Genomic DNA, 16,549 nt, shown 5'->3' on the forward strand with positions numbered 1-16,549 from the left:
ATGAAACCTCTCTGATAAGCTCTTTTTAAGGACATAATGGAATCTTTCAGCACGGTGTGCTCCGGGAAGCCGCTTGGCACCCAATGAGCACCATCCATCCAGTCGACCCCTGCCACGGCGACAAATTCATCTGTCTCTGTGGGGACCTGAGCGGGACCCAATCAGGGGTAAGCTTTATATAAATCCTGCTTAATAGAATTGCAGTGCATTCCCTTTCTCTTCTGCAAGACCCTCATATTGCTGCGCCTGTATCTACTAATTCAACGCCACGCCGCCTCCTTTTTCAGTGTCACATCCCATGATGGAGTGCACTGTATCACCACAAACAGATCACTTCATCTTAGTAATGCTTGCAACGACACAAGAGTGTGCTCACAGGTCAGAGAGGAGGACACCAGTTCAAGGGAACAGGTGCAGCAGGATGTTTGAGACATATTAAACCGCTTCAGACGGGTTTATGGAGGATTCATGACGATTTATAAACCTCAGACTGACCAAGAAGTCACGGTCAACCAATTGGAAGCTCCTCATAAAGCATCATTATAAGGTCAGATCCTGCATGAGCCAAACACTGGAAAATTGGCCGTACAAACTGGACCCTTGAGCAAGACGCTCGTGCTAAACGGCGAGCAAACTGTGAAAAGCTGTTTTAGTATCTGTTGTTTGAGCGCAATACAGGGAATTACTTTTCTAAAAGGCTTGCTTAGAAGCGTTGGTTTAATTCAGAGGCATCAGAGGAACATTTCAAATATGAGATAAATCTTCAGAATGGCTCTTAAATATTTCATTCCTCCCCTGGCGGTGACTCAGCCCTCGTCTGCACCTCAGAACGGGGACCATTAAAACCTACAGGATTTTCTGCACCAACTTAATGAGAAGATAAGCAGTTAATGTGAAATCCTCTGGACTCTGCTTCCTCTTTTTTTTGGGACGAGTAAAGCGCTGACTGCCTATCGCCTAATTAAGGCATCAGCTCGGGCTGAAACTCGATTTTTGGGACGCCCTGCTCCGTCACGCCTCAGTGGCTGCAGGACGGAGGGCGAGCTCATGAAACAGAGGTTACTCGAGTTGTGACAAGAGGATTGTTTGAGCACTTCACACTCTGGAAGTTCTCTGAAGTGATGCATCAAGTTATCTTCTGCTGATGACGAGGTCAAAGAGACGAGATACATCAGAGGAGGAGCGAGAGCAAGACCTCGTATTGATTTCCATGGTTATAAGAACAGAGAGCTGATTGCAGGAAACCGCTGCCTTCATGTTTGACATGAGATTTTCTGCCTTTATTTGACAGCTGAGAGAAGAGATGTGACTTTAGTTATATCAGGATTGATATGATGTAACTTTTAACCTTCCTCTGGTTTGTAAGGTCTGTTTAATGACTTCAGCCGTGGCCTTAAAGGATTATTTTACTCTAATTGGCTAGAAAACGATGCTGTAAACAGATTTACTGATCTCAACATGTCAGAGAAGTTCTAAAATAAGCCCTACATTTGAGTAATACTTATTGCACACAGCATTTCTTTCACACAAGTGGTAACCCTCTGAGTGTTTGATCAGAAGAAACGTGGAGACAATTCTCACAAAGAACAGAAAGTTTTGTGCAGAACTTTTAAAACATTTGTGATTCAGTAAAGAAACTTTATAAATTCAAAGAAAGACAGAAAGTGTTGAGGCCTTTACCTGGAGAATTTCTGCTGCAGTGAGACCATCTGCGCCCGTCCCAGCTCGGACTCCTCCGTCACCTCCCGCAGACGCTTCTCGCTCTCCAGTCGCAAACGTCGCTCTTCCTCTAGCTCGTGGATCAGCTTTTCTCGCTGCGGACACAAACAAATAGAAGAGTGGTCATCTCTCTCTCTCTTTCTCTCTCTCTCTCTGTGTGTGGTTTGTGATCTTTGCAGTAACTTAAAGGCTCAAAAGATCATCCCTCATCATCCCTAAGTCATATGCCACATTTACAGAGCCTGATCTGGGGATGCAGTTCCTCCTGCTGACCCTGACCTTTGACCGTCCTTTGGAGGAGGGTGAGTGAAAGTAGAAAAACATGATCAGGTCATCCTGGTTAGATAAATCCAATGTTTGCTACATGCTTCACTCTTTAGAGGTGAAAGAAAACACACAGAGTCAGAGCATGATGACATTCAAGCTGCAGATTGGCATTGTTTCTGTACTTTGAGGTGTTTATAACGAAGCTTCTCTTTCTTCTGTTGTCAAACCACATCACCAAGCCTGGTCCTGCATGCCTTAATGCTTCTCTTACTTCTCAATCTATTTCAGTGCTTAGTGAACATACTAACGGTGTGATTTAACTTATTTTACTTGGGCCATATGTTGCTTCTTTGTCTCTGAAGTTTGGTGTGAATGAACCTACATCATTCTCACAGGGAACCCTTGAATTCTGCAAAGTCTGCACAGACAACACAGACGTTTTAACCACACTTTGCCAGAGACAATCCCTTGCATCAAAAACTCAGCTTCAAAGTGCGACGGCTCTTTAAGAAGTTTGGCATCCTGAGGAATTTGCTGTAGAGATTCTGATCTGTAACCACCAGAAAGTCCGTGCAATGATCACTCATCAGTCTTGCACGCTCCAAACTTAAACCCCTGGCATCTTGCTCTGCTGTCATTTCCTGGCTGCACTCTCTTTAGCTGCTGGTTTAAGTTTTCAACCATGTGTCATCATCTTGTCAGGAGTACCAGCTGGAAACACAAAGTTGTGAAATAACTCACAGCATCTGTGGGGGAAAAAGTTGCTTCTTTCTGCCAGCTGAGGAGCGTTTACTGCTGAGTAAGAGGTTTTTGAATTTGAAGCACACTCCATCTTATTTGTTTGGCTTAACTGAAGTGCTAAGCCATTATGACTGGAGCGCTGCCTAGTGAAGGAGTCATCTCTGGGCTGTAAATTCAGGAGGGGATTATCCTGTCAGGTCCTAGTTACAGATTATTTATCATCATGTGCCTTAAAAAGTGAGATCAGAGACTCTCAGAGAAGATTTCAACAATGAGGTCTGTTCTTGTTGGAGCACCAAACAGTCTGTGATTGTTTGGTGCAAGGCTGCAAAGATGTGGAGGTTTCTTTGCACTGATAAGAATTATACTGACATCTAGTGGTGCACCAGAAGAAGAAAGCTGCTGGAGAGAGTGTTTGTGTATTCACAGGACGTCTCACAGACATGATTTAGAGCAGTGCTTTAAAACAAAGCTGGAAAACTGGAAAACATGACCCAGCAGTGAAGAGAAGTGTCGTTTTACACTGTGACTGTGTTGTTTTAGATGCACAGTAGTTCATTGCGGTGTGTTGGCAGATATTGTGCCACAAAAGCAGACTTTAACAGGCTGATTCGGTCAAGAGGAGAGAGAATATGAAGCCCAAGTCACCATTAAAACCAGTTCTGGTCCTCGCTGTGGTTGTAAATCTGAAGACTACTATGTGGAGCGGCTCTTTACACAACAGGGAGGCTCTCGGGAGTAATGGCGGCAGTAAATCCAGGCCGTACAGAAGCATGAAGTAGAACATCCCCCTGCCAAGACCCGGGCCTATATATCTGGACTGAAACCAACGATTTTCTGGCTCCTCTTTCAGGAAAATTGGCAAAAAGATGAGAACGTAAAGGAGGTCATACCTGCAGCATATTATTTATAAATTGGAACATGTTTTAATGATACAAACACAGCACAAATCAAAGTGCAGCATCCTGCAGTTTAGCTTCACTTCACTTTAATGCAAACAAGCACAAAGGCCTCTTCTCTGCAGCTCCATGTGTGTTAACCTCCACAGAGCCGCTCTGCAACTTGGCCCCAATTCTCACAAAGCGCAGTAGTCCTGATTTCGGTTGCCCACCCGGCCTCCCAACCACCTCAGGCATAAACCAGCGACCACTATGTGTCTGCTGAAGGGGCCTTGCCAACTGCCTCTTTAACAACACAGGATTTATTGTCTGCATTGTAGTAAAAAAAAGGCCTCTATTGCTTTTGTTCAATATATAATTTCAGCATTTTAACAAGGCCCTAAAGCCGTTAAATCAAACATGACTATATCTTTATGTGGCCAGAAATTCCCAGCGATACATTACTGTATTTCTAGGCTGAAATGTTTATCGTCTGCGCCGGCTTGGTTGCTTTTTTCAGCGCTAATTGAAAGCATATTCTTCCCTAAAAGGCAGCACGCCTTCAGTAAAGCCCTGGGAAGATCTGTCAGAGTCAACACAGAGATGGAGATGTGATGAAAACACGCCTGGCAAGTTTCTGTGAGAACATTTACTTTGGTTAATCCGACGATTGAGGACATAATCCTCTCACTTGACTGGCCCTGGCAGAGAATCATCACACGTGCTTCCTGGTTTCTCCTGCAGGGGGCAACATCTTCCTGGAGGAGAACTTGCAGCTCTTGACAAAGCCAGCTCTGACAGACAATACAGTGTTTGGTGGAAGCAATATGAAATGGAATAGGACAAGTAATCTATAAAATGGTGCAGGCAGGGTTTTACACTGAGCCATATATCTGAGGCCAGCCCACATTGGGTGTTTCAGGATTAAGTTTGACCTCTGTAGCAGACGAGGCTGCTTTCATTTCCTGCTTGATAAAAAACACACCAATCCATCCATGGAGGTATGACTGAATTTATCGCCTCCACAACATGTAAAGCTTTAGATTGAATGGACTGCAGGATGCTATTGATTTCAATAACACACATGTAGTGGATAAAAGAAGCTCCTAATTCATCTTCCTCTCTGTTCCTCCATGAGGCTGAAATCATGTTAGAGGCTCTGGAGCCCAGAATGCAGCTTGCCCCTGTAATTGGACCGCATTAGATGGTAATGGTATTCATCCGAGGTGAATTACTAGAAGACGTGAACCCCCCTGGTACCCTCCAAGATCCACGGAGGACTCTAAATTAATTAGAGACCTCTGCCTCTCCTTGTTGTGCCTGCGATGTTGTGCACAATAAAATAAAAGCCTAAATGTTATCAGGTTAAGTGCATGTGCACGTGCAGGCTCTCGCTTTCTAGGCTCTCCATCTGCAACTGTACTACTGTATGTTTTGTGTGTTTGTGTGTGTGTTTATGCAGGTTTTGGGGTACAGTTCAGGGGGCTCAATAATCTCTTCATTACACACAACCCCCCCCTCCTTCCCTCCTCTCCTCCCCTCCTTTCAGTTGCAGCTCTTTGCCTAATCAAAGGGAGCCGGGAGCGGATCTCTGGCTCGCTGCTAAAGCAAACATGAGGGACACAATACACCCCGCGCAGGTTCTTCATTCATAAATAAAACATGCCACTTGGCTGTTTGTGTGTGTGTGTGTGTGTGTGTGCACATGTGGGGTGTGCTCGTCAGCAAGTCTGGATTCAAATGAAAGTGTAACGTGAGGAGGATTTTGGCTGCACAGCAAACAGAGAGGAAGAGAAAAGCCGGGTCAGCGTGGAATGAGTGTGCTTTGAATTTTTAAAGGTTTGAGAAAAGTGTTTTCAAAGTGAAGGCCGTCGTTTGTCCTCACAGCTTATTATAGGCAGTGTGTTGGATTTGTAGAAAAAGAAAATACCTGCCTTTATCTTCAAGAGATTAAAAGAGGATTTGAATCAAATGGATTTACATTTTAAAGGATGTTGATATTTGTCTAGAAGGAGGTAAGACATGCTCAATGTTTACAACATATCCAAGATGGCGGATGAAGCTGCAGAGTTCTATGTTGATGATAGCAGCTATGGTGAGTAGAAGTGATGGGGTAGTTTGTGCTACAGATAAGTAAAGATATGCTATTTCCTTATTGATCCACAGCGATAACACTCCAATGAACTTATAAAGAAATCTACAACTCCATGCAAACATGCATAGGTGTCAGATTTTGTTTGTTTACTTCCTCCTGCATGATGCGTCTCTGCACTGCTCTCACAACTCAAACTCTGACTCAAAGTTTTACACAGTCTAAGGAGAGAACAGAACAAATGTTCCTGAGATGATTTGTTAAAGAAATAAGGTTAAACAGTGTTTTATGCACCAAAAATCTGCGTCCCGTGTCCCCCAGGGCTCCATCAATTCAATTATCATGGAGAGCCACTACATCAGAGTGTAGCACTCCGCTCTCAGACAGCCGCGGGCACTATAGCAAATAATACACACACCGCAGGAATATGCTAAATCATACGAGTGGCCCATTTATCATTGCCAAGGGAGCTCCCCCCCTCCAACAACACCCACGCACTCCGAGTCATTCACTCACACACACACACACACACAAATACACTCCTGAGAGAGTGGGTGAAAGAGACGGTGTGGCGATTTGAGCCTGCCTGTCAGCGCTCGTCACCCTCGGTGAATGTGCCGAGAGCTGGGGGGGGGGGGACCCCTTCTTGGCCCTCACCCCCTACTGTCCGCCGCTGATAAGGGCCAATCTGTGGAGACAGCACCTGAGTCCGCCTCAGACCTCCACGCTGTCACACACACTGCAAACAGCTGTCAGAAACACTCGGGGAAGGTCCCTCAGCGCTGGAGCTCCAGGAGGACCGAAGCTTTTCTCCCAGAGAGGTTTTTTATCTGCTTCACAAAGGATTCAGTCCTGAAGGTGCTTAAACATTCATAAATCAATGTCAAATAAATCAATATGTTGGTCTAATTACCACAAACTAATTAAAGCAAGCTTACAGGGAAGGATTCTGACTAACACTGTGGACCAGTGACACTCAAACTAAGATAACCTGCAAACCGGCATCCAGTTTCTTTGAGTTTTGTCATGAAAATCAAACCACAGCCGACCCAATTCACCAAAAAGAGTGGAAACGGGACTCTGAACAATGCAAATACCCAATTTCTTTTTATACCCCACTACCAATGATGCTTAAACTTCCACCCATGGAAACCACAGCATGGTAAATGTTTATGAAAGCTTGTGGATAAGCTCAATAAACTGTAGAGTAGGTATAGCTCTGGTTAAACAACACAATATCATTATTATTATTATTGTTATGATTGTGGGAAATAGAGAATAGTTTGGGGTTAAGGGTTGAGACTGAGCTATTTAAACACTTCTCATTGCAGGTTTTATGTTATCTTTCCAACCGGGCACTGGCGCTGAATACTGGAATAACACATAAAAGCGTGCATGCTGGATAGCCATGCATGCAAAGGGGCAGCACTTATGGGGATCAGGATCTCACTGAAGGAAACCTCAACATGTGGAGTGAAGGGGCCAGGATCAGACACAAATACAGCGACTGCACCACAGACGCCCCAACGTCCAAATGGACATAAGTTGTTTCCTAATGCATCCTCATGAGCTGCTCTCAACAGAACCCAGAGTTAAGACAGCAACAAGCAGATATAAGTTTATTCTAACAGAGGTGTTTCAGGGCTGAATGACTCAGGACCCAGTGACCTGCTCTGAAGGCCGTTTAGCGTCTCAGAAAGCAGATTTCAAAGCACATTTATTTCTTGATGCAGTGTTTCAAACTGTGTCACATACAATCTCACAGGCGAGCACATGAAGAATCTGTTTTCATGGACAGAAATAGCTGATTCCTATCTTGGCTCCAGGGCCTATTTAACCATACACTGCCACCCCGTTTCCCCACTTTAAATTCACAGCAGCTCCATTCTTATCTTCACTTCATTTTCTACATGAAATACTCGGGAGAAAATCAGATTTTTTTTAAATAAGTGAGTAACACAATTAATTCGAGTTCAAGTAAAACACAGCTCCCTTTAGCGTTCATATGCATGCTCTGCTCAGCCGTGAAGGAATCAAACGCTGTAATCAACAGAAAGCTCTGGGGAGAGTCACCGTGTGTGAATCTGACTCATATCTGTTGAAGCTCAGATATCACAGAGCGTTCACAAAAACCCAAAGACAAATAAATCCAGTTTCTCTCAAAGCGCCACAGTTTATTTTCTCATGTTGTTTAGACAGCCGCTTCCAGTGGTTCAAATCTTACCCCACTGTTTTAAATGCCTTTTTAATGGAGAGCCCAGCCCCCTCCCTGTCTTTACAAGCCTGCATGTGCACTTCTGTTTTCTACCCCCCCCTCCCTTCTTCAGGAAACCCGGCATCCTGCCCCTGACGGACTTAGATTGCACCTCGGAGTGGCATCAAACAAGAGTGGGAGACAGAGAGCGGCCCTGCCCTGCACCACGCCTCTGGGTTTTTTGGGTGTGAGGAATTCCAGAGGAAAAACCTACAGCAGCGACGAGGCCGTGAATGAGGGGGTTTGAGTCCAGACAGACAGGGCAGGCTTGTTGGAAGGGGAACTGAATAAACCATGACCTGTGCTCTGTCAAACACCAAACGGGAAACCCAGTGTTTGTCTTGTAAGAGTTTTAAAGAGCGCAGGCCAAAAGAGCTGTGTGCTTGTTAAGATGTTCAGTTAAGGTCTGCTTTCCAAAATACTGGTTCTTAAAAAGTCCAGGATTACAAGATACACCATACCAGACGCCCAACGCCCAATGCATGATGCCAAATACCCCACAACCAACTCCAGACACCAGTATCTCATTCAAAATATTTAAGACCTTTGCAGGACGTCAATAACTGGTGCCTAAGACACAATACCCAATGCATGATTTGGTACTGATGCCTGATGCCACACACCTTCTTCCTGATGACCAAAACCTGACCAGGTGTCTGTATGCAGGTCTTAATATCAGACCATCTCTACGTCCAAGCCTTGAGATGAAGTTTGAAGCACAAAGGTTTGTCTTGGACAGACAGACCTTGTGGCTGTTGGACGGGGTCCCTTCAAGCCGATGCATCTTGTGTGGCCTTTTTGCGGTAAACTCTGCAGATGCTGCGATTTAAACCCTGATTGTCCTGCAAATTATCCAAAAACCGCTTCACGTGATTCTCCCGAAAGATCTGCAACAAAAGAGCGTTGTGCTCCTGCAGCCCCAGTCTACTAGCCGTCGTGTTGCACAACAGGAGACCCAGTTAAAACACACACTCCTCAGTAAACTGTGTTGTTAATACTTGCTTCATTTACACACAGGGGTGTGTAACTACGACTGAGACCTTGAGGCTTACAACTGCAGCACTGTGCACAACCATAAAGATACTGCTTGCATTCTTTCGCAGCACAAAGCGGGAGTAATGGTGCAGCAAAACACCTCCCCGCGGAGGAGAAGAAACTGTTGTGCAATGGGTGGCTCTATGTTTGTGTGATTGTGTTGCAGCGAAGACTCTAATGGATGGAGAGAAGAAAGAGCAAAAGGCAGCTAAAAGAGAGGCATCAGATACAGAGCCACTTCAAAAAGTCTGGGGTTTTTAATCTGTCTCTCTAGGTTAGTCCCTTGGCAGGCGAAGATTTGGGGGTTGGGGGAAGAGAGTGGGCACAGAAGTGGGCGTCAGGGTGTGGGGTGTGGGGGTTCTGTGGGGGTACAGGCTACTTCCCTCTTCACACCGCCAGCACTTTGACAATTATCTCCTTGATGCAGCAGTCTCTTTTTCAGTCCCATTGAAGAACCGTGCCTGAGCTCCGAAGCCTCCCAGGAATGCCGGAGAGGCTTCGGAGAGAGAGTGCGAGGGGACTCCAACGGGGATTATCCCAATTTCGAATGGAGCTTAGTGATATCCCCCCCTCCTCCCTTTTTTTCTTCCTCAACCTCCCCCCAAACTCACCCTCCTCCTGTCTGGCACAGATAACTCATCCCACTCTCTCTCAACTCTGTGCATGCGCAGACACAATTCACAGACACACACCCCTCCACAAAAGTAATAATTAGCATGTCATCCACTCGCATGAGGCTCTGAGACGAGTCTGCAGCAGAGAGGAAGATGGTACATTTTATTGGGATGCTTTAAGGTCAGAGGATGTGAGGTGAGGGATACAGGAGGATGCTGACACGATGAGGAGGTGAACTATATGTGCCGCAAAGGGAGAGTTGTGGCACATATTGAGCCCAAAATTGAAGTATATTGTCTGCACTTGGTTTCAGTCTGGTGCAGCTTAAATTATTCTTTTGCAAGACTGTGCATAATTACGTTCATGAGGCAGCTGATTGTGTGCAAGAATGCAAACTCACACAGACATTTTGCAGAAACCAAAGAAGGATTATGGTGCAGAAACATCCGGCTGATTTACAGTGTGATCATTTGGTTGCAAGTAGAAGATAAATTACAGACATCTGGGGAGAGTGCGACATGTTTTCTTCATTAAAAAGCCAAACTTGGTGACAGCACTCTCTGTGACAGAACACAGTCTCTGAGTGTCTGTGCATGAGCGATGGAGTCAGGATGCTGCACCTGTTCCTTTGACCTCTTTCTGACAACAGAAGAAGACAAATACACCTGAGCAGCAAAGTTAAATGCACAAAGACTTCCAGTCAAAACTGTTGACGGATGGAGTCGTCCATTTAACCTCACACCTCTGAGTTATAGTCCGTCAGTGTTGTGAACAAACAACTGCTGTGAAAGTGACCGTACCTAATCCTGTCAGCCATGTTTATCGCCGGCTGTGCTGCATACATCTTCGGCTGCTCACATGACTGATGGTCTCGCAGCGATATGAAGGGTTCACCAGAGGATGCATGCATTCACTTCATCTGCAGTATTTCCAGCAGCTGTGGAAATCAATACTGAAGCTTCATGATTCACACACACATGGATAACTGGAATGACAGTTCTGGAAAAGTCACAGAAAGGTCAGCAGGTTGAGGAGGAGGGAGGGGGTGGGGGACGGCGTGTTTACGCTGCGGTCCTGGAAAGGTTGATGTAAACACGTCTGGAGTGATGTGATCTCTGTCTGCGTTTATGATTTGATGTGAAGCTGATTTTCCAGAAGAAGAACCAATCACAGGGTGGATTGTCATTATAATGAGACTATAACGAAGCATTTCTCTGTTGCAGAGTCTAAAAATAACCTTCGATGACAGCAAGAATTTCTCACTGAAGTGCCCTTGAGCTTCATGTGAACCCTCGCCCAGCTCCAGGGGCTCTGTTCTGACTCTGACCCCGTCATCTGACCTCCTCCACTGTGGTGGGGGGAGAGAGCGGGAAGCAAAAACAAGAATTCCTCCTTCAGGGATCAATAGAGAATCAGACAAAACAGTGCGAGAATCTCTCAGTGAATCAGCCCTCTGCGTGCTGTAGCTTTAGGCCCGCTGCCACAAAGAGAATCGGAGGCGTCACTGGGGTGCAGTCAAACAGCTGGGCCTGTGGTTACAGCCTCTGCACGGAGGCTGCAATCAGCTGAGCTTGGGCTTCGTCACGTGGTTTCACTCTCTGACCTCCCTTAGACACACAAACCGGGAGGCACACGGACAAATATGCAAACAGAACTATGCACTGGGTGAACACACAGAGACGCAGGGTTTTCAACCTCCTGAACTCTTTCTCCTGCTTACACAAGTTGCCTTGAAAAAGAAGTGAAAGCACAATATCAGCGATTTGCAGTAAAGCTTAGCACAATGCAGCGCTGACAGGTTAAGCCCCGGCTTCAGCTTTGTAATGTTACCCAACCTGACCATGCCTTTGAATACCTGTTGTTTCAGCAGGACGGCTCATACTTTATGCAACCTGATGCTCACACAGGACGAGGACAATGATTCAACATGTGCTACCTTTGTTCTTTTAAGTCACGTCCTCAATTTGGATTGCACTTGTCTTTGGGCATGTTCTTGTTTAGTGATGCTTCATCCTGACCCCAAAAGTCCCTCAAAGAACTCCCAGAATACTTTGCAAACGGATGCATTTTTTGTGGATGTTAGCTTGTGTATCTTTGCAGATAACCATGCAGGAAGGATTCAACCTGTTAGCATGTTTGAGCTGATTTCTTCTGATGACATCAAGGAGGATGGATTCAGGTTATTACACCAAGTGTCTCAGCATCAATAGGACTTTAAATGTCTGGTTATTTCCATCTTATTTATAGGAAGTCTGAAATATATGGCCAATTTCTCCCACTCTCCCTGGCAGCTCTGCTCTTAAAGGCCAGCATCCAGCAGAAGGAGGCCTTTGAGTTCTCTGGATTGACGCACAATGGTTGAATACTTCCTGTTTCTGCACACACATGTCTCCGGCATTGTCTCCTTTTAAGAGCGACTAATGAAGTGTTGAGACGCTAAAGATTGACTCTGGCCGGTGCGGCGGCTTGGCAGGGCTCTGCAGCTTGTTTGTGGGTGTGTGTGTGAAGTGAGCATACTTTGGCTTTTCTGGCTTTGCGTAGATTATAGGGAACGGGGAAGTCTGGACTGTACTTTACCATTGTTCCTTCGCTCTTGCTCCGTGCGACTTCCCTCTGCAGGCGAGCCACGGCCAGCTTTTCCCTAAACGGAGAGGAAGGAAGGAAGAGAGAAAATAAGAGTGAGTCAATGTTCAGTGGGTGACATGGATCAGGTCCTACTGACACAGTAATTCTTGCGTTTAGGTGACACCCATAATTAAGGAGTTTGAACTCCAGATCTAAAATCATCTGTGATCTGATATCAGATCCATATCAAGAGAATAAAACAACACTACTGTCTTCCTTCTTTATCACTCATCTGTAGGAGAGACTGTACAACCCTGCAGGCATATCAGCAGATCACACACACACACACACACACACACACACACACACACACACACACACACACACACACACACACACACACACACACACACACAGACAACACACACACTCTGAGGAGACTGGGTCATCCTAACCACGCAAAAAAACAGAGCGCTTGCAGTTCTGTCCGGACGAAAATAGCTCAGGAGGAAACAAAAAGCAGGGCATCCTCACTCCTCACAGACTCTCCCTCTCTCCCTCCCTCACACTAATCCACACACACACACAAACACACACACACAAAGCGGGCTAAACAAAGAAATTGACTGTGCACGTACCATTCCATTTCCCACGTGAGGAGAGGAGGGCATTCCAGACTTTAATGGGATAAATCTTGGCACACTAGCATGGACAATAAAGAAGCTTGTTTTATGGCCTCTCCTGAGGTATCACCACCGAGGCAGCGCTGCAGGGAAACCCAGCCTGACAGCTAGAGACATGTCCACCGCCTGACAGTCTGCAAGTGTTCTCATCCAAGAGGTTTGAGAGAACAAGATCTGTTTGAATCTTCATAATCTGCTGCTAAGTCGCTGGTTTTAACTTGACGGCAACCCAGAAGGCTCCTGACCCCTGCACACGTTGTCTTGTGTTTGCTGTTGACCTTTAGAGTTGCACTCTGGGAGGCTGTTAGCATGTATAAGTGCTGCTTCCAAGGGTTCATAAAGGATATAAATATTGACAGTTTGATGAATGTTTCTGTTTGATCACTTCCCGATTGATCAGCGGGGACAAAGCGATTGAAAAGGGAGGACATCAGCCTCCAACCCTCAGCCTTCTTCAGAGATAAATGCCCTCTAGTTGGGCTAATTAAAGCATGAGTGAGTGATATTCAGGATTCACCTCCAAACTCTGAATATATGAAGCACAAGTATTGACTCAAAGTGTTAAACTCAACCTCCACAAGCAGAGAGCAGCGTGCTCCAGAGCACAATGAGGACGTGTATTAGGTATGACAGTGAAGTTGAGTTGTTTTTGTGACTGCTATGTTCACAACAAAACATCACACATACTCCAAACCACCTAATAACACACCATGGGAGCACATAAAGGAGAGAATCCAGCAGACAGTCACGACTAATCACAATCACCTGCACATTTTTCACATATCTTTAGTGGAGCAGACACCCAAACCCCCTCGCCAACCTCCCACATCTCCCACATCTCCCACCAAAAATAACTCATGACTAACCTCGCCGACAAGACATCATTGTTTCTGAGCGGCTTACCTGCCGGGAAAAACCCCGGTGATTAAGAGACAGCCGGGGAGACGTATGTTTGATGGATGAATCCACCGTCTGGACCTGAGCTATACGATAACGCTCCTGCCGCTGCTGCTGCTGGGTTCACACATCTCCACCTCTGGGTTTCCCTCTAATGAGAGCAGACAGACTCAACTCAACACGTCGGTTGTGAAAGACTCGTTGCAGCGGTGACAAATCCGGGAGGAAGTCAGTCGAGCAAAGTGCCGACGCTGTGAGACAAGGAGGTGTGTTTGGGTGTGTTTTAATGTTTGTATTAGTGTCGTGGATTATTGGCATTCATAAATGAGGGTGTGGGACTTGTACTCGTTAAAGTTCAGGTGTTATTTATGTTTATTCGAAGTGACTGACTGTACTTACATTGACTCATGTTCCAGTTAAACATGTGTCTCTTTCTATTACGACATAACCCTTGAAGCCATTACGCTACCTCACCAGAGAAGAGAAGCGTCTCTGGAAGTCCTCACTGCAGATATTGTTTTGTTAAACAAGCCCGGCCTGGCATTCCTCCAGTCTGTGTTATGGCTGAGCGTCAGGCCTGCAAGGGGTTAAGTTTCAGCACACTTATGCACAGGCATGTTCCAGGAGCGACCGAGCATGAGCCAACTGGAGCCCGGAGAAAATCATCGCCAAATATAGAGCAATTTGACGTTCTGAGTTAAACGTAATTATAGTAACCGGCAGTCAAAAACAGAGATCTAAATACTGCAGGATGCTCAGAGGCTACGTTTGGATCCAACTGGCGCTGACTCGGGATTATGAAGTCGATTTGAACGGTGGTCAAGCGTGCATGAATGTAATCTGTAATCTGTGCAAGTTTAAAAATCATATTCTGCTCTGAGTTTGGCATCGTGCAAATCAATCCCTGCTGAATCAACGCAAACCTTATGATAAGCCTTCACCTCGGACTCTGAGGTTGTGTTGGATCTAGAAGTCAGATCTTGAAGGAGGCAGGTTTTGGAGATGCAGATCCCAACTTTTTATGAGAAGTATCCAAACAAAGGAAGCTCATCTGACAGGATGACTCAAGTTAACACACTCTAGTCTCATCTCTGGAGGTTAAATCTCCTGCTACCTTTGTGGAGTCTGTCCTAGTCATGTGTCAGATCTCAGCAGCTGACCTGTTGAGTCATTTAAACAGATAGACGTCCAGAGCTGCAGATATACGGCCTCGCTCTTTACACAACAAAGAGGAAGAAGTGTTTCCACACTGACAGGAAGTTCTGGGAAATTAAGCGTACAACAATGCACTGTAAATACTCGCTCTATACGCTGTGCTCACTGTATATATTTCACACTTGGCTGTGACTAAATGGGAATTATTTCAGGCTACAGCCCAATGCCTTTACGCTGTACATCTGAGCATGTGATGAAAGCACAAGCTGACAGTCAACCGTGTATACATTCCCCCTCCTCCCTCCCTCCCTCCCTCCCTCCTCCTCCTCTGCTGTTTTTCTTCCTCTTTGAGCTCCAACATAAAGCTCGGCTGAGTAAATTCCAGCAGCCAATCAAGAGCAGCGTTGACGTGGACCTCCAGCGGTTCCCACTGACCTGGAATCACCTGATCGCACCAGAGGCCTCAGCGGTGGAGGGGGGAGTCCTGCAGAGACATGGAGGCGGAGGCAAAACCAGCTGTGGCCTCTGCAGATGATGTTTCTATACGTTAAGAATTAACGCGGCGAAAGGTTGCAGAGACATCCATCTAAGGACATGTGCAGCAAACACACTCTTTGCTGTTGTCATGCAAGAAAGTGGGGATTACTCGCTGCTTAATGCACGCCTCCGTGACCCGTGGGATGATGTCAGAGAGGTTGCTTTCAGTGGAAAGGTCAAACAGAGTGAGTGAGATGCAAAGAGAAGGGTCCCACATAGCTGAAAGTTCAAACACAGGTATGTTTACTGGTATCACCGTCAAACTCATCATCATCTTCATCTAGTTCCAGGATTTACTAATTGGGCACATTTTGGAAAACAGACGGATTATAAGGTCATGAAGGCATCAGAGGCCGCTCTTCCTGCTCCGTGTGCATCGATGTCACACTGAGCTTCCTGCACAGACGCCCTGATCTGCAGTATTTCATTGAGGACACTCTCCTCAGTCTGAATCCCTTCTTGCATACTAACAAAAGTTTCCTCATATTTGCAGCTGACACCATCTGCTGTCCACCCACGCAACATTTCCACACCTCAGATCTTTCCCTTTCTGTTCTCGTGCATCAAACGCTCCACATCCCTCTCACCGCTCAAAGTCATCCTGACACCATCCTTGTTTCATTCACAACAGATCCACCCTGCTTCCTCCACACACCCCTCCCCCTCCTCCTCCTCACTGTGTAAACCTCGCTCACGCTTTCCTCCTCCCGCTCACGTTGAGACAACGCGCCGACTGTTTGCTTCCGAGCGTCATGGCAGCAGCGGCGGCATGCAAAGACACGATCTGTCAGGGGGCTGAGGGGCGGATCAATCACACGGAGAGCGTTTTGCCAACCTGAGCTGACATGTTGGACGCCATGTGCTTTGAAGTGCATTGTGGGAGGCAGCTGTGTTTTCATCACCGCTATCACAGCTCCTGCATACAGGTGGTGTAATCCATTGTACTTTGTTTGCTGTTAAGCACATAATGAAAGAGAAAGAAAGTGCTGTCTGCTGCGTTTTGGTTTCCGATTCCCCTCGCAGTGCTGTACACCACCTTATTATCTAAGTGGGTAATCTCTCGTCTGATTTTAAGCAGATTAAACACCGCAGAGAGCTGCAGCAGTTGCTC

At 46.1% G+C, this 16,549-nt stretch overlaps 1 protein-coding gene across 1 annotated transcript in view; it reads right to left on the reverse strand.

Moving 5' to 3' along the window:
• The window catches only part of LOC117808324 (nck-associated protein 5-like), a 120,751-nt gene that overhangs the window by 44,650 nt on the left and 59,552 nt on the right, over nt 1-16,549 (reverse strand). Inside the window, exons 5-6 of the mRNA XM_034678003.1 lie at nt 12,179-12,242; nt 1,681-1,814 (exon numbers count right to left, since the gene is read on the reverse strand). Of these exons, the coding sequence (XP_034533894.1) occupies nt 1,681-1,814; nt 12,179-12,242 (198 nt within the window). The remainder of the gene's footprint in view (nt 1-1,680; nt 1,815-12,178; nt 12,243-16,549) is intronic.

The sequence above is a fragment of the Notolabrus celidotus genome, chromosome 24, assembly GCF_009762535.1.
Source record: "Notolabrus celidotus isolate fNotCel1 chromosome 24, fNotCel1.pri, whole genome shotgun sequence".
Lineage (NCBI taxonomy): Eukaryota > Metazoa > Chordata > Actinopteri > Labriformes > Labridae > Notolabrus > Notolabrus celidotus.